General features: G+C 35.9%; 1 protein-coding gene and 1 long non-coding RNA gene across 3 annotated transcripts; one reads left to right on the forward strand and one right to left on the reverse strand.

Annotated features, from left to right (window-relative positions):
• Window positions 1–4,095: 4,095 nt before the first annotated feature.
• LOC309499752 lies at window positions 4,096–5,008 on the forward strand. The gene is made up of 2 exons (XR_014206323.1): window positions 4,096–4,735; window positions 4,815–5,008. It is a non-coding gene; the product is annotated as an uncharacterized lncRNA (long non-coding RNA).
• A 1,508-nt stretch (window positions 5,009–6,516) lies between these two features.
• Window positions 6,517–26,104, reverse strand: LOC309499690 (zinc finger Y-chromosomal protein 1). 2 transcript variants are annotated; one of them, XM_082171080.1, is made up of 9 exons: window positions 25,663–26,104; window positions 24,536–24,632; window positions 23,243–23,587; window positions 22,397–22,546; window positions 16,748–16,867; window positions 15,707–15,841; window positions 14,452–14,586; window positions 8,945–11,835; window positions 6,517–8,903 (listed from the first exon to the last, which is right to left on the reverse strand). In XM_082171080.1, exons 2-8 carry the CDS (start codon window positions 24,600–24,602, stop codon window positions 10,517–10,519), a joined length of 2,271 nt encoding a protein of 756 aa, XP_082027206.1. In that variant the 5' UTR covers window positions 24,603–24,632; window positions 25,663–26,104; the 3' UTR covers window positions 6,517–8,903; window positions 8,945–10,516. The 2 variants fall into 2 exon arrangements, with proteins under 2 accessions (XP_082027206.1, XP_082027207.1); XM_082171081.1 differs by lacking the exons at window positions 23,243–23,587; window positions 24,536–24,632; window positions 25,663–26,104 and adding an exon at window positions 23,041–23,124.
• Window positions 26,105–26,855: the final 751 nt, after the last annotated feature.

Raw genomic sequence — 26,855 nt, forward strand, 5'->3', positions numbered from 1 at the left:
GTGCCTGTGTCAGTGTGTTTATATGAACAACACAAAATTTACTTTACTAAAATTGTTTTATGCTGAAATAATAAACACAAAAAAATATTTTTGTTATAAAAATCCTCATTCCAAATCTTTAAAAACAAAAAGTAAAATAAAATAATGTAAAATGAAATTCATTTTTTAATTTTTAAGATTTAATTGGTTGTCTGCATGACTTTTTAAAGGGAAAAAAAAATCTATTTTTGACATTCATTTTTTTTATTTTAAGGCTGCACTGACAAATGAATGTAATTTTAAAAATTTCTCAGACTGATAAACAGATTATTAGATTGTATTATATGAACCAAAATCTTGTTCATCTCAACCTCACTTCATTACGAACCTGTACAGTTTCTCTTCTTCAGTCAGTGTTCATGAGAGGAGCATTTTGAAAATTGAATTAATAAAACCCAACCCACAAACAAACGTACACAAAATGATTCACATGATATTGAATTTTTAATTCCCCCTCCAAAAGAGAAGCGTTTAACTCTGGTCTGCCCTAGGAAGTGCAAATGTGTGGCCAGGTAGCCTATAACCATAAAATTATGACGCTATTAAATTGAATTGAACGCTAATAAATTTAAGATGGTTCGAGTGTTTATTGGGGTTGATTGTTGAAGCTAAACTTTGCAGAACAGTGGCCCTCCAGCAGCATGATTGGACACCCCTTCAATATGTCAGGACTGTATTTGTGCTGAACAGGAGGATTCACACAGACATGCACTGAAAATGTCAATGTTTATGTTCAAACCGGAGTCAGACAATGATGGAGAGACTCGAGAAGAAGTGACAATTATAATTTGAGAAATGTTTCAGATGCTTCAGGAATCATTCTAATACGCTCATTTGCTGATCAAGAAGCATGTTGAAAACAGGTTGTGTACAATTTTTTCCAGGATTCTCTGATAAGAAGAAAGTTTGAAAGAACAGCATTTATCTGAAATGATACATTGTTGGGGAAAGTAGCTTTTTACTGGAAAAGGTTGTTTTGAAAGCAGAGTTCTTATCAAAACCGTAAGTGTTTGAGTCTCATCGTCATAATAATGTGTGGGAAAGACACTCTGAACCTTATAGCTCCATTTAATTTCATTGTCATCACTTCATTTTGTAGAAATTGTTTACACAGTTGTTGTTACCGTAGAATAAATAATCAATATAAAAATGAAGCAAACCGGCACAGTGTATTATCAGTGTATTCATGGATGGTGCTAACACAGCATTCATTGAAATAAAATAAAAATATAATAACGTTATATGTATTTTTAATAATACACATTACAAATTATAAACACAACAGATATGATTTTGCAGTTTTGTTTTATTTCCATTATTAGCAATTATCGGGACCAAGCACAACACGACGATAAGACATACCAACATGGCTGGGAGTGTCAGACCATCTTTAGCAAGGAGTAATTAAAGACGTCTTAAGATGATTTAAGGCAAAATAGCTGAATATTCATATAAACAGTAGCCAAAAATATTATTTAATGGATTATCACTTTCGACCAATAGTTGGCACAGTTATAAAATTGATGTGATGTGGTCAGAGTGAAGTGACAATGACACATACAAAGTTTGGTGTCAACCTGTCAAGGCATTGCAGAGATAAAGCCTGAATAGTGCTTTTCAACACGAAATCCATAACTTTTAGTCATTACTGTCTGGAAATGATACGATTAGATTTTGGTGAAAATCAGAAAGTATTGAATGAAAATCAAGATGGCGGACAGGAAGTTTGGCCAAATACGACAAACTTGGTATCTATGTTTTCGGCTTGACCCAAGGAATCTATTAAGACCAGTGCCGTTACAATAGGCAGATTTATTCAAAAGTTATTAGTATTTTGGGTAATTTTGTTACAACCTTTGACCAAAAGGTGGCGCTGTCTCAAACTCTTTTGAGTACCTTCAGGGCATAGTGCTGATGGCACATACTGAGTTTCATAATGTTACACCATTGTATTCGCTAAGTATAGCATTTTACATCTCAATACTGTATTGAAGTCAATGGCAATTTCATGTTTTGTTCTATTATAGCACCAACAATCCTACCATCTTTTTATGTGTCCTCACAGTGAGTCCATACATGCGTGTGTCAAATTTGGTGAAAATACCTCATTTTGTTTTGGAGTTATAGACATTTATATGCATAAACATATAAAAAATGACCCACACCTGACTTTGTTTAAATTTTCTTGCCACTTACTATTAATATTTTGATATTTGGGCATTAGCGTTTAGCCAACGACAAACTTCTGACGGTGGTTTCGTCTCGATTGGTTTCGAAGATATTGGCAAATGTTTTTTAAGCGCTAAATCACAACGCTATACAAACCGTAAGGCAAACACAAACATAGCATGTTTGGCATCGTTGGACTCGGCAAGGATTCAGGAAACTAATGAGATGACTCCCGTGAAAATAAGTCAACCACACTCAGAGTTATAAGCATTTGCTAATTTAATTTTACCACCATTTCTCATTTGCTGGTTCGAAACTTCTCAGGCAAATACTCAGTTTAAAATATCAAATATAAGCTCAATTTAAAAACACAAGCACCTATTAATTATAATGCCATAATAGTAGTATTGTATAAATATAAATATGTGTGTCTGTCTGACAAGTGACTGTCTTCATGAGTGAACAATTGAACCATTAAATGAACAGATTAGTCCAAAAACAAGTTGCTGCAACCAATCTTTGATGCTCATAAAAATGGCTAATTTGCCTCTGGACACAGAAGTATTGCATTGGCATTTGATTGAATTGTAACACCTATGCAAAATAATCCTTGAATCATTTCTTATTTAAGGCCATTCCCGTTTCGAATATGTGATTGTGTTTTGTCAACAATAAACATAAACATTCTGCATTTCCATTTTGTAGTGTGGATCATTGTGGAAAACATTATATTATTCATTTATAATGGCTAGGTTAAAAACAGATATTATATTGTGTATAGTTTGTGATATTAGCTCACTTTTCGGCAAAAGCTCTGTTGGCTTTTATTATTTGAGAACTAAAAACTTGTGTTAAAGTTATGCAAATGGTTAATTATTTGTATGACTACATCACAAAGAGTCAAGTCTTGTTAAAGCATTAGATTGAAAACATTGAAATTTCATCTAGTGTGTAAATAATAGAAAGGCAGTTCACAATGGCCTTTCTTTAAATGCAAATGTTCTTTGAGTTTTTCATTTGTGAAGGTAAAGCATGTACTCAATATACTCCTAATTACAAGAAGAAGAAGAAACTGATCTTGTGTGTGTGACATTCTGTGGGATGGGGTTTGGCCGAGGAAATATTTTCAGTCAAAATATTATTTTTGGCTTCAACCCCTGATCATAATGAGAGAAAGGCATTGTAACTCATGTGGTGATGCACAGTCAAGTAAAAATGCATTTCCTGAACCATTGTGCCCTTTAGTAACACCCTTGCAGTAAACATGAAATCCAAACTGACTGTTATTAGTCATGTTATTATTTTATAATAATAATAATAATAATAATTCATTACATTTATATAGCGCTTTTCTCGGCACTCAAAGCGCTTTACATAGAAGGGGGGAATCTCCTCAACCACCACCAATGTGCAGCATCCACTTGGATGATGCGACGGCAGCCATATTGCGCCAGAACGCCCACCACACACCAGCTTACTGGTGGAGAGGAGACAGTGATGAAGCCAATCAGTATATGAGGATGATTAGGAGGCCATGATGGACAGAGGCCACTGGGCAAATTTGGCCAGGATGCCGGGGTTACACCCCTACTCTTTCGAAAGACATCCTGGGATTTTTAATGACCACAGAGAGTCAGGACCTCGGTTTTACGTCTCATCCGAAGGACGGTGCTCTTTGACAGTATAGTGTCCCCATCACTATACTGGGGCGTTAGGACCCACACAGACCACAGGGTGAGCGCCCCCTGCTGGCCTCACTAACACCTCTTCCAGCAGCAACCTGGTTTTCTCAGGAGGTTTCCCAGGTACTAACCAGGCTCAGCCCTGCTTAGCTTCAGTGGGCAACCGGTCTTGGGCTACAGGGTGACATGGCTGCTGACACCGTCAGCAATTTATCAATTTATCAATTTACTAAAAATGTAATAACCTGTACAATTCTGAAATTACTTTCTGGTAACACTTTAAAATAAGGTCCCATCATAATGCATTAACTAACAATGAGCAAAACATTTGTTACAGGCTTATTTCTTATCTTTGTTTACATTTAGTTAAACTGTTCTTTGTTTGTTCATATTATCTCAAGTTATCAAGTAAATCTTGATTTTTAATAATGTGTTAGTAATACTGAATTTAACATGAACTAAGATTAATAAATGCTTTAGAAGTATGCCTCATTGTTAGTTCATGTTAACAAATGCTAATCAATGTTTCTTGTTGAACATCTTATTCCTCTCTCTCTGAAACATGTAACGGAAGAAAAATGGATTATAAATGCTGTTTTCTAATCTAACTTAAATTTCAGCCTGTAATGTGCACTGTAAAAAACATCTAAAATGATCTACTAAGGTTTGAATGATTCTGGTTTTAGCCGGTGCTTCTTGATTGTTTCTGTGACATTTCGATGTGCTTGTACTGTTTTTTGTAGGCCGAACACCCGACCTGAGCCAGGATGTCTTGGACAAGTTCACTGCCTTTTCTTTGGAGCAAGGCATTCTGCCGGAGAACATCGCCCTCCTGCCTAAAAATGGTAAAACATTGTGTCTATAGTAAGCAAATAGCTGATTAATAACCTCTTCAGACCTGACCTGTCCATCTTTTCTCTCTAGACGAGTGCCCTTAATGTGCTGATTTGAAGATCCTCTCTGAATCCTGATTCCTGACTGACTCATAGTGAAACATTTAATGTGCCCTCTAGTGTTACACTCTCATAGCAGTCCCTTTATCCCTCTTAAAGTTCTTTTCATCATTTACTATCATTTCTTCATGAGTTTTTGGACCAATAAAATCTTTTTTGAATCTCTGTTATGTGGCTTTTTTTATAATCATGAGACTAACATACACTCTTAAATATAAAATTATTTTTTGGCATTGATGGTTCCATAAAGAATCTTAAACATCTATGAAACCTTTCCATTCCACAAAAGATATTTAGAGCGGAATAAAGTTTTCAGATTATTAAAATGTTCTTCACAAGAAAAAAATAATGGTTGTTTTAAGAATATTCACAAAAAGGTTCTTTGGTGGATCCAATGGTTCTTCTAATAAAAAATAATAATAATAAAAAAATTAGAGCATATGTGAGTCTGATTACTTTCACTGTATAAAAAAAGAAAAAACTTGCTGCCTTAAACATACAAGTTGATCGTACTTAAATATTTACATTTATTCAACTTAAATTACATTAAACTGACTAAAATAATCTGTTTAACTGAGATTAAAATAATCAATTATATTTTTTATCTATTTTGACCCTTAAGTTTTGCCTTGTGACACTAAAAATATTTTATTTATTTTATATAACAGTAGTGAAACTTAAATACCAATGTATTGCCGTAAAATATTTTTTATATTTTATTTTACAGTAATGAAAACACTATTTCAACATTAACAGGTGCTATTTTTAATACTTATTTAATTCCTATGATTACAATTCATTTTTCAATGATGATATCATTACTGTAATCTAAAAAAAACTTAATGAAATACAATGATTTGTATTTAAATTAGCATAAAAGTAAAACAAAAAATACTACCATTATGTTTTTGTTTATCTCTCTTGATGGTTGGGTTAAAAATGACCCAGGCGGGATCCTGACATGACAATTTAGTCAACATGTTTAGTAAGTTCTGTGGTCCCATACATCCAAGTGAAATGCATTTAAATCAGCTTACAACATGAGAAAACATTTACCCTTGCATGATTAAAATCTGTTACCACAGAATTCAAGCTTTCTTCAAATGAAAGAGGGAGCATCTGGTCTCACATACCCAAAATGCATTGCTGCAGTCTCATAGAGCTATGCTATGAATGTCCTGCGGTGGGTTCAGCGTGCGCTCAAAATGACCAACAATAGTAAAAAATTAGTTGAATCTTGTATTACATAAAAAATGTGTTGTCATAACTTACTGATTATATAAGAAATTGAAGTGGCACAGTCACTGTAAAACATATTGATGCATAAAGTGAAGAAAAAAAAAGAGGTAGAGAAGATCATAAAAAAAGACCAGACTGGCTCTAATTCAAACTGAAAGAAAAACATGGAAGTATGAAAATTATGTAATAAAGATGTATTGTTTTTGCTTTTCAAAGTTCTGCTCCTCTTTAGTCTCTTCATGAGAAACAATTTCAGTCAGGTGTGTCCAAAATATTTGACTGGTACCGTATTCATATTAATGCATATAAATAATCAATCTTATGGACTTCACAGTAAATTGCTTTGGCTAAAAGCATCTCCCACATGAATAAATGTAAATGGGAAGCATTTACAAAAAGACCCTGAACCACACACTTCCATAATAAACAGAGAATGCAGGAAAATACTTTGCCTTTTATTTCCTTTTTTATCATTTTTAAACAAATGTGAAGATACATCCATGACAACACAAAGTTCTGAACTCCTCTTTCCAAAGTGTTTACATCTACACTCTCTCTTTACAGATCTGTGTACAAAACAATAAGTTATAGTCCCATAGATTCCTACTTACATTTAACTATACAACAAAGTTTAAACGGTGAGCAAATAAATATCTGCAGTATAAAAATGATCACAGGGAGAGGGAGAGGAAGAGGCCCGGGAACGTTAGGAGAAGTGACCGATTCCCTTCCCGACCAATGGCATCGTTTGAGCGAGAAGAACGCGTGGCCCTCATTACTAATGGTGCTGTTCGGACACAAACTGAGGCTTTTTCAAGTTCCTTTGGAAACCTCTAGCCAATCACATGCAAAGCTGGGTATGACATCATCCATCACAGGTTAGTGGAATTTTGATCCAAATTGATTCAATTAACGTTACACACACACACAAAACAGAGCATTTCCAACATGATTTGCCGTGTCAATCCCAGTTTTTAGTTCGCCTTGGTAACTGTAAGGGATGCCAGCTTGAGTGAGGTCTGACGTCGACTATTAAGTCAATTAGTAGGTATCAGGAGGCTATGATGCGTGTAACTGCACTGACCGTACACGAACACAGCCGAACAGTATCATCACTATGAACGGTCACTCAAAGGGTTATAAAGGTGAGAGGTTATTGGCAACGGCAAACATATCTGATGCATTTCTTTGAGAATAAACCAGAAAACTCTTCTAACACACACACTCGTACACATACACACAGAAATATGATCATTTCTAATCGACTTTTTAAATAAAAACTCATACTGCACGTTGTGCACACTGATGAGAGGAACGCTCGGCCTGATACTGTCAAATAGGGTCATCAAAAATGCTTTTGCAAGACATGATTGGCAAACTGAATCTAATATAGTGATTAGAGTTCAAATGGCAAAAAAAAAAAAATTTAAATAAATAATTCTCAAGTCAATTTTCACCCCAAAAACAAGAGATTAAAATAATCAATTATATTTTGAATCTATTTGGAGCATTAATTTTTGCATTGTGACACTGAAAATAATTTTTTACTCATTATTTATTTTATATAACAGAAGTGAAAATTTAAATACCAATACTTGTATTGCAGTAAAATCATTTTTATATTTAATTTTACAGTAATGAAAACCCTATTTCAACATTAACAGGTGATATTTTTAATTTCTATGATTACAATTCATTTTTCAATAATGATATCATTACTGTAATCTAAAAAAAAAACTGAATGAAATACAATGATTTGTATTTAAATTAGCATAAAAGTAAAACAAAAAATACTACCATTATGTTTTTGTGTATCTCTCTTGATTGTTGGGTTAAAAATGACCCAGGCGGGATCCTGACATGACAATTTAGTCAACATGTTTAGTAAGTTCTGTGGTCCCATACATCCAAGTGAAATGCATTTAAATCAGCTTACAACATGAGAAAACATTTACCCTTGCATGATTAAAATCTGTCACCACCGAATTCAAGCTTTCTTAAAATGAAAGAGGGAGCATCTGGTCTCACATACCCAAAATGCATTGCTGCAGTCTCATAGAGCCATGCTATGAGTGTCCTGCGGTGGGTTCAGCGTGCGCTCAAAATGACTAACAATGATAGGAAAGTGAAGGCAGAGAACTGTGTGTAAAACAACTTTGTTCTGGAGGTGAATGGACTTGATCCAGCAAGTTAAAACTAAATTAAAAAAGAAATGCAGCAGTAGACAACTAGTTCTGCACAAACCTTAAAAGGAATAGTTCACCTAAAGAAAAATTCTATCATCATGTATTTTCAAAGAGATTTTTAGTCAAATTTGGTAAGATTTTGAATATATATAACAACATAAAAGTCATATAAACTACATTTATTGCTTTTTTTTGTTCGTTTTGGAGCTTTTTATAACATATATAGTGACTGAAAAGCTCCAAAACGGACAAAAAAAGCAATAAATGTTGTTATATATATTCCAAATCTTCTGACTTCTAAGAAACAGAGCAAAAGTTAAAGGCATAGTTCACAAAAAACTCAAATTCTGTCATTTACTCACTCTCAAGTTGTTCCAAACCTGTATTAATTTCTGTATTAATAACAAAAAAAAAATTTTTTCTGGTCCCAATTGACTTCCATTGTATTTGTTTCTACACTATTGAAGTCAATGGGGTCCAGAAACTACTTTGTTACCAACATTCTTCAAAATATCATCTTTTGTGTTCAACAGAAGAACTGAACGCAGGTTTGGAACAGCTTGACGACAATTTTCATTTTTGGTTGAACTGTCTCTTTAAATCACATGAAAGCCAAAAATTTTTGCAAATACTGACTAATCGTATTAGATTAGATTCAACTTTATTGTCATTACACAAGTACATATGACCATATGAACTACTATTATGGCATTTTTTGGTCTTTTTATGAGCGTGCCCTTAATGAAAACAGCAGCTTAATGGGAAAAGACATGAATGTGATAGTGAGTAAATGACTTTTTCACTTTCAAGGTGAACTATTCCTTTCAAACATATTAGTCGTTTGTTCCAGATGTAATTGTTTGATTCTTCAACAGATCAGTAATGATAAACGCTTCCTGCCATCCTTAAAGTTTAGAGAGACCACACATTCCCCATTACCCTGTCCTGGTCATACTAACATTGCAAAATAAGACTGAGTTTTTAGTGCCTATGGAAAACAGCTCGGTAATTTCCAACGTTTTTTCTGAACATTAAAAACATTTCCTGGTGTCATCTGACAACGTCCACGTTTTTAAACAGCGATCAAGCAGACGGACATGCTAGTAAAGTGCAAGATTGAGTGAGAAATCCATGACATGATGGTCCTATATTCAAAAAGCATTTCCGAGAGTTTATGCGCTCGGAGGATTTTAGTTAACAACACGCTTGATGACAAGAGTGAACGCAAGACTCAAAAAATGCTTCAGGAATATGCACCTGATCCCAGAGGATAATAACATATTAGTTTCATCTGTTACGGTACACAACCAAACATAAAACGTCTAAAGTTAAAGGAATAGTCCACCCAAAACACAAAAATGTCATTATTTACTCACCCTCATGTCGTATGCGGTTTTATTTCCTAGAGAAGAGAGGAAAATTTCAGTGTTTGGGGTTGTCCTCGCTAATATGCATCACGAATATAGTGCAAAAAGTCGTAAAGACTATAATTATGGTGCTTTTTAGAGCATTTATGATAAGAAACATTGGTAACACTTTACAATAAGGTTGATTAGTTAACATTAACTACATTAGATGGCATGAACTAATAATGAACTGCACTTAAACAGAATTTATTAATCTTTGTTAATTGCAACATTTACTAACACTTTATTAAAATCTTGTTAGCATTAGTTAATGCGCTGTGAACTAACATGAACAAACATCTTTATTTTAATTAACTAACATTAACAAAGATGAATAAATACAGTAACAAATGTATTCCTCACGGTTAGGTCATGTAAGTTAATATACTCATGTTAACTAATTAACCTTATTGTAAAGCGTTAACGAAACGTTTAATATTTATATAATACATTATCATCATAATCTATTAAATTAAATATTAAGCCAATATAATTGTGCAAAAAAGATTAACCAGGATATTCTCTCTCTTTTTTTAAAACAAACTAAAAAAAAAACTTTTACATTCCTTGGTAGAAAGAAAGTCTTGCCGGTCTTAAACAACATGAGGGCGAGTGAATGACGACACCTTAAATTTTAGGGTGAACTGTTCCTTTAAGATTGCAAACCATGTGATCATTAAGCATAAAGCATGTTCATATGCACGCTTTCGCATACAGACACACACACACACACACACACGCGCTGCTATGCATGAGAGGTCTTTGCTAACATGAGGGATTTCGAATCAATGGTTGTTGTAGTGTCTTTATGGAAGTGAGCAGGAGGAAGAAAAGGAAGGTGTTCATTCTCCCGGCACCATGTCTTTATGATGTCTCATAATGTGCTGGTTTTTCTCCGAAGGTCTCCGGAAGCCCTTCGAGCAGTACTGACAGCGGTGAGGATAGTCTTTAGTATGGATGGAAATAACGTGTCTTTTGAAGCCAGACGCGTCTCCCGTGCTGTAGTCGCAATACTGACACTGATACACACGCCTTTCCCGCGGACCCTTGGAGCCAATGGCTTTCTTTACCGAGGGCGCCGCTAACTGCGCCGCCCCTATAGTCCTCTTGGGGGCGCTCTTTTCTGTGGGCGGGGCTTGTGGTGGCGACGACTCGGAAGTGGGCGGAGTCGGCTGTTGTGGCGTTTGTTGTTGCTGCTGCTGTTGCTCCTTCGTGTGAACGGATAAGATGTGCCGGCTGAGTACGAACGGATCAGCGATCTTAAAGTTGCAGTGGCGGCACTGGTGCAGTTTCTTGGCTTTGTGCGACGCGGAGTGTTTCTTAAGCTCGGACGGCCGGTGGAAGCCTTTCCCGCAGATGGCGCACTTGTGCGGATAGTCTTTAGTGTGCACGGAAATGACGTGCCGTTTCAGGTCGCTGGAGTTGGAGCTGCGATGGTCGCAGTGGTTGCACTGGTGTCCGCGAGCGTCCTCGTGTGTCGTGGCGTGTTGCGTTAGCTCGTCCTCCTCGGCGAACGTTTGACCGCAACGTTCGCAGCGAAACGGAAGCTCGCGGCTGTGCTTCGTTTTCACGTGCGTTTTTAGGTTAGACGAATCGGCGGATTTGTAATCGCAGTACATGCACGAGTACGGCTTCTCGCCGGTGTGCGTGCGCATGTGTTTTTTTAGCTCCGACGGGTGGCGGAAACCTTTCCCGCATTCCACGCATATGTGCGGGAAGCTCTTACTGTGAACGGCCAGCAGGTGGCGATTGAGCAGCCCTTGCTCGGCAGTCTCGTAATCGCAAAACTTGCATTTGTGCGTCTTTGCCGTGGCGGCAGGAGGAGAAGGCGACGCGATTGCAGTGGGCGTTTTCTGTTCGCGGTGGTGGTGCTGGAGACGGTGCGAGAACAGCGCCGCCTGCTGGTGAAACTCTTTACCGCAGGTCTCGCATTCGAACGGTGCTTTGTTGCTGAGCGCGTGGACCTCCATGTGGTTGTGCAGACTGGCTTTTTTGTTGGTGGTGAAGTCGCAGTCCGTGCACTGGTACTTCTTGCGGCTCAACACGTCCTGGTGGTGGTTGCGAGTGTGGCGCTTCAGGAAGCCGCGGGATTTGAACTTCTTACCGCACAGCATGCAGGGGTAGACCGTCAGAGGCTGTCCGTACGGGCCGATGATGATCGCTGGGGAGGAATGAGAGATACGGACAGTGAGAGGATGAAGGAAAATCAGTTTTGTAGCCAATAGCTGATATTATGCAGATAGAACTAAAACTATTAAAAGAAGCATTTATGTTAATTGAAATAAATTTGAAATAAAATATATTAAATTCATTCACATTTATTTGCATGGCGCTTTTCACAATACACATCGTTTCAATGCAGCTTTACAGAAAATGGTCCACATTATACTTTATGTGATCTGTTATCAGAGGTAACTGTCTAAGTTACATATTTTCTAAATGTACAAATCACAGTTAGCTAAAAATGTATTAATTTTAACAATGTAAGAATTTAAGGCAGAAACAATGAGCTCATTGATATATGCATTAGATGAAATACAAACTGAATAAAAATGTTGCCTTGGCACTTAACTGAAATGCATTTAAGTTGAAGAACTAAAATTACTAACTGGAAACTGGAAACAAATGAAAACGAATAAATAAATAAATAAATAAAATTAAACAGTTAAAAAAAAAAAAAAGACAAAACCACATATGAAAATGAAAACTGAATATATATATATATATATTCAAAATAGTAGTAAAATAACACTAAATACAACATACAAATTAATTATGGCAATAATTTACTTTATTTAATTCCACCAGAAACCTTTTGAAAACCTTTGAAAACATGTTAGTTACAAACGGTCTTATTTTTTCAACATCAAGGTAAAAATGCATATATTTTTACAAAGGCAAAATGTATATTTCTGCTGTGACTGGTCACATTTCTTTTAGTTTTTCACCATCATTTTGATTTCACTAGATCATTTTAAATGGTCCCGCAGTGCAATAGATAAAAGTATAAACATAACATGTAATCTCTTACTTAACCTCAACAAAAACTATATATATATATATATATATACACACACATACACACACAATATAGGCACCACTGATCAATGTGTGAAGTTATTGGTCATTCCACTCGTCAGTTTCTACTGATAACCTAATGTTTAGTGTACATTTTAATTTGCTTAGTGAATTTTAAGTAAACATTCAAATTAACTTTATTAAAAGAATAGAGAATTCTTATTCTCTATCATTAAATCATCTTTAATGATCAGGCACTAAAAAAATCTGTTGACTACTAAGCAGAATCATAATAGGGCTGTCAAACCGGCTGAAAAACAAACTTTTTTTTTTTTTTTTTACTAATATTACAATTTTACATGAATATTGGCAATATTTTAGTTGGGGAAAAAAAGCTTTTGGCTCATCTCCTGAGGCCACAAGAGGGCGCCATTAGCAAAATATTAATGAAGCACATTAAATTCTTTATTTAAAGCAATTTAATAAATGGCTGTCAGTAAAAAGTGCATAGCATTTAAACTAACGTTTATAAATTGCATAAACAATTATGAACAAAAAAGCATATTTTAATACAAAAAGCCAAAGCGCTGATCTAGCGCTTGTTTACATAGAAAACAATGGAAAAGTGGTGCAGAAAATGTGATCCAAGATCTTCTCTGCATTGAGCTTCTCTATTTCTGCAATGTTTTGAATGAACAACATCAGCGCCACATCTAATGGGTTCAACTGGATAGGCAAACAAAAACATTAAACACAACGATGACTCATGCAACATCATCACATCTTGTGCACCACTGATAAAGCTGCCTGATGCACACCTAAAGTTCAAATGCACCGTGTTTGCATATGAATGTTTGAAATTCGAATTTTAATTTGGCAGCCCTAAGTCATAACAACGACTAAAAAGCTTAGATTTTTCTCCATATAGTGACTTCAATGGGGTTGAAGGTCCAAATGTGAGTTTCAGTGCAGCTTTAAAGGCTCTACACGATCCCAGCCGAGGCATAAGAGTCTTATCTAGACAAACCATCGCTCATTTTCTAAAAAACAACAAAATATATATATTTTTAACCACAAATGCTCGTCTTGCACTATCTGTGATGCGCCACGCATCACGTGATCACGTTAAAATGTCAAGCGTGACGTAGGCGGAAGTACCGAGCTAGTTTTTACAAAGTGAAGACTAAGTCAAATGCCCTTTACAATAAAATAAAATAAAATAAAATAAAATAAAATAAAATAAAATAAAATAAAATAAAATAAAATAAAATAAAATAAAATAAAATAAAATAAAATAAAATAAAATAAAATAAAATAAAATAAAATAAAATAAAATAAAATTAAATTAAATTAAATTAAATTAAAAAAATTGTAATTAAAAATTTTTTTTAAAAAAAGGTAGTACAGGATAAATTTTAAGTTGGATATAAAGTGAAAATGAGAAAATGCCCGATGGTTTGTCTAGATAAGACTCTTATGCCTCGGCTGGGATCGTGTAGAACCCTTAAAGCCTCACTGAAACTCACATTTGGACCTTCAACCCGTTGGACCCCATTGAAGTCCACTATAATGATAACCAGACTTGGCAGGTGTCATGAGATTCATTCTGCAGCATTTTAAAGATGTGCATTATCAGAACTGAAGAACGAAAGACATGAGCATCTTGGATGACATGGAGGGTGAGTAAATTATCAGGATATTTGAATTCTGAAGGGAACTAATGGTTTAAGCAGTTAGTGTCAGGTGAGAGTGCTAATACCTGTTTGGACCTGTCGGGGTTCAGCTCGTCTCTTCTTGCCGTGTTGCCGGTTGAGTTTGTCCAGTGCGTCCGACTCGTCGATGTGCAGTAACGCGCTCGCTGCTCCGTTACGGTTCTCACAGCCCTCGTCCGCACCTGCTTATGACAGACACATCAGCATATTCAAGAATTATTTATGATCAGAAGAAACATCCTAATGAATACAAGATCACAATGGCATTGTCCTTCTAAATGCTCATATCAGTCAACCACTATAATCAAAGACACCATGAGAGTATGTTTCAGCAACCCAGTTTCTACTTCCAAACATAAAAAGCTTTGAATGCCAGAAAAAAAGATATGCATAATTAAACTCAGATTAACCAGCACATTTGACATGAATGTTTCTAGTGTTAGTCCAGCACATATAAGAAAGGGTATTTTGACGTTTCATTACTGCTGGGTTGACAACATCAATTTCTCGATTTTAATTGGCTCTCATTTTGATGAATTGATATTCCAAGAATAAATATTTTATTCTATGCTGTTTTCAGCTGATGCACGAACATAACATTATTTGTAGCGCCTTCCATTCAATAAATCAAAAATATACTTTTTGCCTTGTTACTTTTGATATGAAAAAAGTATTTCAAATTCCGTGGGTTTTATCACGAAATTCAAACAATAAATGTCATTCTGATGTTCTTTAAATGTTTAATATCTTCTTTATTTAACGTATGTTTGAATAAATCCGTCATGACAGTCAATGTTTAAATGTTTCTATTTAAAAAAATGAATTGGAGTAGAAACAAATATATCATAAAAAAGTTGTTATTATTATAAAGACATTATAAAAACTGTTGTAAATATGCAGTTTAAATGTTTGTATACATTTTTATTTGACTATTATTATTATTATTATATCAAAAAAATAAATGGCAATTGAATTTAGTAGTTTTTCACTTTTGTGTTGTTCATTTGAAACTTTAATATTATAGAATTATACCAAATGCCAGGGTTCCCCGTATAGTTTTGCAGCATTAGTTGAGATTATTTTCCCTAGAGAAAAATTGACCTGTACTGTACCTGATATACATTCAAATGGAGAATGAAACAAATCATGAGTCAATAACCCAGCCCTACATTTGATGATTCCTGTGTGCTTGCATTGTGTTGTTTGTAGTCAATAGACACAGGCTTATTCAAGTTCCTGTTTTACTACATGATCTGGGTTTGTAGTGTCAGTGACATGAGGAAGCGTTTCGAGTGTCCTGACCGTATGCAGCTGCCCACGCAACAGGCATGAAGTCCTTGCTCAGCGCAGTGCCATCATACGGCCTGTCATGAGGAACCGGCTCCTCGCCTCCAACCACCACTTCCATGTACACCTCGTCCGAGAGCTTAGAGCCTCCTGCACACACACACACACACACACACACACACACAACACGTCAAGCTGATGCTCAGACCCACAGAACCAAACAGAAACACTCACCTAAATATTCAACAACAGTGTCGAAACTTAAATAATAATATTGGCAATGACATCATCCACATAAGTAGCATGTTCATTGCCAATTCAATCCTTCAAAGTTTCATCTTTGAAAACATTAGCTTAGTAAATCAAACAGGAGTACGTTTGGGACAATGATAACTGGTTCGACAAGTTCCTAGAAAGTTACATAATTTGACATTTGCAGAACAGAAAGAATGAAGCAATCTGAGCAGAAACTAAGAGGCTATTTGAGCGTTTGCAGACAATAATCAAGGAAACGTGTTATGAAGAGAGACTAAAACCTTAAATCACAGTGTGAATTACTTTATATCAGTAATGCTATACATCACAATATAGTTATTTAAGCTGGAAATGTAAGTACTTAAAATATTATATTAAACAAAACAGCTTTTAATACAAAATTGTATTAAATAATCATGTATGAATGCCTATTTTTGGATAATCCAGTGAAAGAAATACTGAAATAATGTTAATATATTTTATGTCAGTTATTTATCAAGGCAATTTATTTATATTTTTTAGTTTGTTGAATTACTAAAATGACTAAAACTGAAATAAAAATAAGAACTAAAGACATACATTTTTTTTTGTAAAATAGCCTGTTGTAAGCATGTCCATTTATTGTTATAATAACATGCTAAGTAATGATTTTGCTCAACAACCATAAACAACAAAACTTTGCGTTGAGCTCATATATTCAGTGCTTGCAATTATATCTGCCTCGGTATAAACGTCAGACCTGATGCCACATTTCTACTGTTGCACTGTGTATAGAGTCACACCGCCCAGTAAGAGTCTCACCATCAGTCTGTGTATGATGACCGTCTCCCACAGACATGTAGACCATCTTCTCTCTCAGCGGCCGAATCACAGGCTCAGCCAGAGCGACCGCCTCATTCTCACTGAGGTCCACCGTCTCTCCTGCACACAAATCAAGCATCAGACAATCACTCACCGCTCTGGTGTTATTCAAATGACACACAGAAACCTGGACCACAAAACCAGTCACATGTCGCACGGGTATATCTGTGGCAATATCCCAACAATACATTGTATGGGTCAAAATTATCCATTTTTCTTTTATGCCAGGAATCATTAGGATATTAAGTAAAGATCATGTTCCATGAAGATATTTTGTACATTTCCTACCGTAAATATATAAAACACTTATTTGTGTGAGTGAATGCTGCACAATCGTGAACATAAATGGACAACTTTGAAGGAGATTTTCTCAATGTTTCGATTTTTTTGCACCCTCAGATTTTCAGATTTTAAATCTCAGATGATGTATAAATTGACCCATGTGACTGGTTTTGTGGTCCAGGGTCACAAATAAGGGCTTTTTAGGGATGCACTGTGTTTACCAAAACGTATGTTTTAGGATAATTGAACTCTGTATGCTGATTTAACATCACCCACTGTTTCAGTCAGCCCTCCAAAATAATTTCAGCTTTTTGATGTTTCGGACGTGTATTTTCCGATTGCTGAAATTTGCATCACTAGGGCTGTGTCCGAAATCTCCCCCTATACCCTTAAAGGGATATTTCACCTCTGGAAAGATGAATGTGTATTTAAATTGGGTCATTTATGTAGTAGAAATGTGAAATTATTTTAGAAAGTTGGTGCCTTCTAGACTGAGAAAAGCCAGAAAATGTATTTTTGGCTCATGTGGATGAAAGACAACAACTCCCAGAATGCACTTGCTTCGCTGCCCTACGAGGCCACGCTCAAGCCACGCCTACCGGTTACAGAGGGCAGTGTCGGGAGAAATTAGCTAAATTATGATTTTTGTGTCATCTGAGTTTTTTTTCCAGACACACAATACAGAAATCTCTGGTCTCAGGGGGACATGAGGGAGGGAAGCACGGTCATTTGAGAATACTACCAGGTTTCTACTGATACAAAGCTTAATGCTAATCGGTGAAGTATCCCTTTAAATATGGCATTATTTGTAGTGGTGTCCGAAACCATAGCGCACACTATCGAGAGCACTCATTCAATCCCACAATGCTCCGCAATAATGAGTGTACAACTGATTTTTATACATTTTCCAAACGCTGTTCCAATGTGGCTACAGAGTAATATCATCCAGGTATAAATTCTTTTTTTTTTATTATTAAATTGTTTAATTAAGGTTTATACATGCTAGTTTCCATGAAAGAGTTTAAGATAAATCTTTTCATTACTACTGGAGCTGCCAGTTTGATCAATTTCAAATAATTATTAAACAGCGAGCACAAACTATGCAAAAGCGACAGCCCTTCATTCGTTCCTTCAAGTGGACTATATTAGTGGAGTAACGTAGGGAATAGTGAATGAAGGTATAGGGGGCGATTTTGAACAAAGCATGAATTTTTTCTGATCTTTACTTGCCCTGGCAACATTTTCAGTGGCAAAAATGAAAAATGTCTGGATGGGTCCCAACAACTACCTCACAATACGGTACAAATTTTCATGATCATGATGCATATCATTATTGGATCACAAGTGAAGCTGTGGCAAATGCCCAAGAAAGACCCAGCATGCCCACCAGAACTATGAGTCTGCAGTTTCAGTTTGAATTTCTGTCACACGTCACAGAAGAAACTCTGATCATCACCACATCACCTCTGCTACTTCTTACTGAACTGAGGGTTTCATCAACGGTCCAAATCCAGTGATGAATTTTAAACAAAAAAATATTAATAATAATTTTCCATAACTGAAGTAAAGTGGAAATCAAATAAAATACACGTGACTAAATATTAAATACTAATAAAATAATAGACAAAAATCTTAAATGAAAATAAATTATAATAAATAATAGTTTCTATATCATTTTATTTTAGTTAACATTATTTTAATTAAAAGGTACAATATGTAAGATTTTTTTAATAAAATATTCAAAAACCACTTGCACAGTGTGATATATTTCATGCAGTTGTGTACTTACATTATCCCAAAAGTTCCCAAGGATTTGTAAATCCAGAGAAATTCCAGTTTTAAATAATGGCTCGTCCCTTGTCATTGTCGCCTATCAATTATGTAATATCTGCGCTAGTACAGAAAATCCCCCAAAAAACATAAACGTAGATCAACTTAGGCAAGCAGGCTTTGGGACAAACGGAAAAATAAAACAAGGATCAAAATCGGCGTGGCGTTTTCGAGATGGAGAGAGCTTCGCGACAAACTTGGACTTGTTCTGTCCACAGAGAATCCACTCTCGGATGTGTTTTAATAGACAGGTAGGCAAATATATATTATTTATTGTACACATACAGTTATATCGCATTTTGTTTGTACTTTAGTAATGCTTTTTGTCAAGTCTATGGCAGTGAAAAAATTGTGTTGCACAAAAATATTTTGCCATTAGCCTACTTGCAAATACTTTTGTTCAAATGTACTTTTAGTACGATTGTTTTTAGTGTAAAACTGTGCAGCATTAACCCACCAAATCAGTAACAGGCTAATATAGCATTACATTTCACGTTCCTTGCAGCTAATTCATTATGATGACATAAAATAGTGTGATCAAACGTTCAGGTAATACAAAAACTACTTCATTAGCTGATGTGTAATTTATATGATTCCTGTATAAAGGCCACCAGAGCAACATACAGACTTTATCAAAAGAATTTGCTGATTTTCTATCTGAATTAGCACTGGCTGCAGATAAAGTCTTAATAATTGGTGATTTTAATATACATGTAGATAATGAAAAAGACGCATTAGGATTGGCATTTACAGACATTCTACACTCTATTGGCGTTAGACAACACGTGTCAGGACCCACTCTTTGTCGTAATCATACTTTAGATCTAATATTGTCACATGATGGAATCAATGTTGATGGCTTGAAACTCTGCAGCAGAGCGATGACATCTCAGATCATTATCTAGTCTTGTGTATACTACATTTATACAAGGCTGTGAAATCAACTCCTTGTAACAAATATGGTAGAACTATCACTTCTATCACTGAAGATTGCTTTATAAATAATCTTCCTGATCAGTTTCTATTCCTCTGCATCCCAGATAGCTTAGAAGAACTCAATGTCACAATGTCTTAATGAGACTCCTTCTTAAAGAAGATAAAGGAAAACAGTCAGATGCCGTGGTATAACAAACACACTCGCACCCTCAAGGGAACAGCCTGAAAAACAAAATGGAGCACAGCTGGAAGAAAACAAAACTAGAGGTATATCGCATTTCGTGGAAGGACAGTGTCACTGCATACAGAAAGGCCTAAACAAAAAACTGCTAGATCTGGGTTAGGACATTTCCAAACAGAACAGCAGTAATTACTTTATGAATGTCTTTACTTGCAAGTTTGATACTATCAGATGAGAAAAATATAACCATGCAACCGTCTACTACAGTATCACATCAGAGGCTGTGCTGTAGACCCCCTGAGGAAAAATTCCATAATATCTTTGCTATAGAAGAGGAAGAATATTCTAAACGTGTTAAAGCATAAAAATCAATAACATGTACAGTATGTTAGACCCATAGACTGTAAAAAAAAAATATGGACGTAGTGTCAGTGCCGTCACCCGTAGGTTTCTGAAGACCGTTTTTGAAGCACAAAGTGGGCGTGGCCAATCGTCGCCATCTTGGCAGTGCGTCACTCCCGGATAAACGAAAATGGGCGAAAAACCCTAACGTGACACAAACGGCTAATGATGACTAATGACCACAGCAGCGGGAATCCACCTGTCACTCAAAAGTGGACACACCCTTAATTATGCACAAATTTAAGGCTTAATATAATTTAAATGGATGAGTTATAAAAAAAATCACCCCCCTCACAGTTGTCATGAAGGGCAAAATTAGCTGCATAGACCAAAGCCACTTTTTGCTCCAGGCTGTAAACATGTTTTTTTCTGCTGTAAAGTTGGGTATTTCAACATGGGGGAGATACAGATTTGACTCACTTTTGCAGCCTGCCTCAAGCGGCCAGTTGATGAATTACCGTTTAATTCACTTCCGTGTTGGTTTCAAGAGAGAGACAGGGAGGTTGCCGCTTGGTTAGACCCTATACCGACTAAGCTACTGAAAGAGATGCTTCCAGAAGTCATAGACACCCTTCTAATATTATTAAATAATCACTGTCATTAGGATATGTACAAAAAGCTTTTAAGCTGGCTGTTATTAAATCTCTTATTAAAAAAAAACGCAACTTGATCCTAGAGAACTAGTTAATTACAGACTTATATCGAATCTCCCTTTTCTGTCAAAAACACTAGAAAAAGCAGTATCTTCACAACTATGTTTCTTTTTAGAAAGAAATGGAATCTGCGACGATTTCCAGTCAGTATTTAGACCGTTTCATAGTACTAAAGCTGCGCTCATTAGAGTTACAAATGATTTGCTCTTATCGTATGATCGTGGTTGTATCTCTGTATTAGTGTTACTCGATCTTAGTGCTGCATTTGATACTATCAACCACAACATCCTTTTGAATAGACTCAAATTAAATTGGCATTAGTGGAATTGCATTGACATGGTTCAAATCATACTTATCTGACCGTTATCAATTTGTAGCAGTAAATGAAGAGGTGTCATATCGATCACAAGTTCAGTATGGAGTACAGCAAGGCTCAGTACTAGGGCCGTTGCTTTTCATCCTGCACATGCTACCCTTGGAAGATATCATTAGGAAGCATGGCATTAGTTTTCACTGTTATGCTGATGATACTCATCTCTATATTTTTTGCGTCCTGACGAAACAAACCAACTCACAAAATTTACGGAATGCATACTTGATATAAAAATTTAGATGAATATTAATTTCCTACTAATTATTGGACAAAAAACCTCTGCACGCATTAACCCAGAATACTGTCTAACACTTGATGGCTGCTCTGTCAAATTACTCGTTGTCGCCAGTTAACCTGGGTGTGCTCTTTAATGCCACTTTTTTCATTTGAAAGCCACATTTCTAACATCTGTAAAACCACATTTTTCCATCTTAGAAATATATCTAAACTACGACATATGCCGGCAATGACAAATGCAGAACAGTTAGTTCATGCGTTCATGACCTCAAGGCTATATTATTGTAATGCTCTACTGGGTGGTTGCCCTGCACGCTTAATAAACAAACTACAGCTGGTCCAAAACACAGCAGCTCGAGTTCTTACTAGAACCAGGAACCATGTCAAGAATAAAGGTATAAATAAAAGTGACTTGACAATGAAGTACTAAAATGACTAAACAATTAAAGCTAAATGGAAATATAAAAGAACAAAAACTAATAAAAAAACTACAAAAGCACATAAAATTACTAAAACTTTTTAATATAGTTTTAAAAAGAAAAAGAAATTTAAAAATAAAATTTAAAAAAAATTAAAACATTGAAAATGTAAAAAATACAAATAAGTGCCAATTCAAAATATTAGCCAAAACTATAAAAGTATATAAATAATACAAAAGTAACACTGGCTCAATCTCTTGCAGACACTTGACTCACCAAGGTCGTCCTCTCCCGAGTCTGCTTTAAAGATGTAAACTTTAATGACTTCCTGTCCGTCCTCATCTTTCTCCACCTCCTGGTCATCTATCGCTCCCTCTACCGTCACCTCCTCGCCGTCTCCCGACACCATCTTACCAGCGTCGTCCACTACACGAAGGAAGAAAGACATTATGAACAGATCATTCGTTTTATGACAGAAAAACGAATGAAGTGAAATGAGTCCAAAAAGATCTAATAGAAACAAACAAACAAACAAATGACTGAAATGAAGAACAAATAACTGATAACCAATCAAATAAGCGAATTAACTAGTTAACCAATAGAATAAATTAATTAGATAGAAACAAATGAATTAATTAATGAACAAACAAAAAAACTGATTGAATAAATAAATGAACAACCACTACTAAACGAATATGAATGAACAAATAAAAAAAAGTTAACCAATAGAATAAATGACTTAGAAACCAATGAACAAATAAATGAAGGAATTAACAAAAAACTGATTGGAATAAATGAATAACGACAAATAAACTGGCAACTAAGTGAGTGAACAAATTAATTAATTAATCAACAAAATGAATGAATAAATGAATAAATTAAAGAAAGAAAGAAAGAAAGAAAGAAAGAGAGTGAATTACAGGAGATCATCAGGTAGTCTCCACAGCTGTCCGAGTCGTGTTATGAATGAATGAATGAATGAATGAATGAATGAATGAATGAATGAATGAATGTGAATTACAGGAGATCATCAGGTAGTCTCCACAGCTGTCCGAGTCGTGTTATGAATGAACGAATGAATGAATGAATGAAAGAAAGAAAGAAAGAAAGAGAGTGAATTACAGGAGATCATCAGGTAGTCTCCACAGCTGTCCGAGTCGTGTTCGGGGTCCAGGCCGTCCTGCTCTCTCCCCTCCGCCACCAAAACATCCTCGGTCATCTCTGCCATGGCAACACCATCCTCCTCCTCCTCCTCTTCCTCCAGTGACATCACACAGGTCTCCACGGCAACGCCCTCGTCGTCATCGCAGTGCACATACTCGGCAACCACGTCCTCGACGGCGTCCTGGATGACGAGCTCGTCGGAGGAGAAGCCCTGAACCGACCCCCCCTCCCCCTCCACCTCAGACACCAGCACTGTCTCCTGCAGCTCCACCACATACTCCTCATCTCCAGCACCTCCCTCGCCTGCAACACACACACACACACACACACACACACACGTGCGCTCGCTTAGTGCCTGCCAAAACTACTGCTGATTGAGTTATAGTAGTTTGATCACTAAACCACAACTCATAATTACCAATTGAAATGGTTAACCACTGGTTACTAGATTTCCAAAAATAATAAAGAAGTAAATCACAGACATTATTTTTTATATATATATATATATATATATAAAATGTAATACACTATAAGCATAAATATATTTCTAATGAATATTTGATCATATTTTAATTAAATTGAATAATAAAAACATTAGATGACAATAACAACATAACACATTTTTGTAATAATAATAATATACAATATTATCATAATATTATCATAAAATATATATTATTTACCATTTTATATCTGCTTTTCTACATATATAATATGTAATTTTTTTTATTGTTATAATTATATAATTGTTTTAATTTAACTGTTTAAAAATATATAATTATTATAATTAATTATGATGATATATTATAAAAAACTCTAGATTAATTTAATACTATTTATTAAAATATATTTTTGTTGCGAGTTGTGGCATTTGATGTTTTTCATTTAAATAATTAAATATAATAATATATAAATATTACAAATATAAAAGTATATTTATAATTGTATATGTTTAATTATAAATATACCATTTTTATTTAATAACATGAAAAATATTTTTTTATTATAATTATAGTTAATAATTATACAAAATTCTAGATTTTTCTTATTTATGCCATCATATTCATGTCACATATGCCATCGATATGCAAGTGTACATCTAAAAGTTTACAAATTGTTTTCATACAAATTTCAACTTAATAATCTTTCTCTTCTGTGAACAAATGATCTCTAGAATGAGAATGATGCAACATTAGCATTATGAAAGAAATCATAACCTTAGAAAGGACAGACGTCTGGTGTGTTTATTACCTGAGCCATGCAGAATAATCTTCGGCTCCTGGGAGCGGAGAGCAAGCCTTGTCACCTCCTCATCCATCGTCTTTATTCTTCATTGGCCACGGCACAACTAACACAACAAACAACACATACAATTAATCATTTAACCAAACACAAAATGACCAGCTATTACATATGAAGAAATTAGTAAATACAGAATGAAGCCGTTGCTTTCTGGACAAGGGGGATCATAACAATGTGAAAGGGTTCAAGAACTAGTTGTCATATTGTAAACATACAATAGGTTTAAAATGGATGTACACTTGAATAGACACACACAGACAGGCAGGCATGCATGCAAACAGATAGACAGATAAATATGAAGGCAGAAAGACAGGCAGACTTACGAATATGACTAATAAATATGAGCAGATTATTCACGGACATGCATGTCCCTTAAATTTGCAAATGACTGCGACAAGATGAGTGACTGGACACACATATGAGCACCAATAAATGGTTGTGCATTAGGCTTGTTATATAAAATGATGCAATGCATTATAAATACAACGCAAAATGCATTAAAAGCTTTATGCATGAGAGGAAACACATGAAGCTTCATGCAATTTGAGAAGAATATGTGTACCAGCCATAGACTGTAAAAAAAAAATAGGTAGCAGCGCGCGCTGAAGCTTCCCACCCCCCGCGCGCGGAGAAAAGCAGCGAAGGCTTCCTCGTATTTCAGCACCCGAAACCGGACATAAACATGGCGCCTTGTTGTGGCCATAATTTTTCCCCTTCCACTGAAAACAAAACCCCGCCATTTTGAGCCATAATACCCCGCGCGTTTAATTCCCACGCATACATATTACACATATGCGAGCACGCGCTCTCAGCTTTGAAACAAAGGGGCGTTTAGTGTCGCGCGCCTGTGCGTGCATGCAAGAGCATTTATAAACAATAACCCTCCCCCAGTGAACAAGGCCTGAGTGCGGCCTGCGTAAAGGCCCGGGGCCCGGCGGCCAATCCGAGGCCTCGCGTCTCCAGCAACATAATGCAACAAAAACGTGCAATTTCAGTGCATTAATCCAGCGTGCGCGTGCAACGAGCTTGCGGGATAAACCTCGCGCGGTCTGATTCACCAGTACATGCGCGCTTACCATAGATCAACGCACGGGGCGGCCTCCAGATTTTCCCCGGGCAGGCAGGCCGTCGGATTCCCCCAGACTCGGGCAGGGTTGGATCGGGAGTTAGCGGGCGTTGGGCGGGCCGCGGAGTGCGCAAGGAGGGCGGAGCTCCACACACACACACACACGCTTCAGCCCGCAGCTTCTCCACAGCGCGCGACCCGCCGTCAACGCGACACGTCACTGCGCAGAGTCGCAGGAAAACGCGGAAGGCCGATGATGAACAACCGTTTACCCAGCGAACGCGAAGCTAACAGAGACAGTTTCCCATGCAAAGTGCATAAGCATGTTTTAAACTGACTGTTTAATCTTCACTGACCGACGAATTCATGTTAAAGATCTATGTTTCCATTGTTGGCCCTTAACAGTGCCCACTGGTTGGGTCATCCCATGCACTGCGTTTTCATGCCCACTGGGACCCAGGAAGTCTCCCGTTTTAGAGCATATTCTTCAGACCTTTCCAGAGACACCAAATGTTTGGAAATTTCACCATAACAATAACTCCTCCTTGGTCTTTAAAATGACTCTTAATATTAATTTAGTAATCAAATTTAGCACTCTTATTGAAATATTATCATATTTTGTAATTTAAATCTGACAAATTTCCTAATTGTCATCAATCAACATCTCATGAAAATGTTATGGGGTTTCTATGACTTTCTGTTACGAAACAGAGCATTGATTTCATACATGTCCACTGTAGAAGACATTAGGACTTAAATCATGTCTATTAGGCATTTTGGCAGACACAACAAGTGAATAGTGAAAGTGAAAATTGTACATCAATACTCCTATAAAATATTAGATATTATTTTGAAAACGTTGCCAATTATTACTCCCATTATTACACTTATTTTTCCATTACAAGTTGCCCCAAGAACACATTCATACACAGATACAGTGGATATTGTATTGAACGGCACTACCCATTTATGGCCATTTTACACACATATTGCAGTAAAAGTAAATAAGTAAAATGGTATATCAATTAATTCCATTATATCTTTCATAACATAGTTGAGAATCATCTTTCTACAAAGCTTGGTTATAAAAATCCTGAAACCTAAAAATGTATTGGTGAATGAAAAAAATAAATCCTGTTGTTTTTCCTGGTGTCCACTACAGTGAACATTGCATAACATATGAATTAAATATATTTTATCAAA

This window comes from Leuciscus leuciscus, assembly GCF_965113295.1.
Source record: "Leuciscus leuciscus genome assembly, chromosome: 5".
Classification (NCBI taxonomy): domain Eukaryota; kingdom Metazoa; phylum Chordata; class Actinopteri; order Cypriniformes; family Leuciscidae; genus Leuciscus; species Leuciscus leuciscus.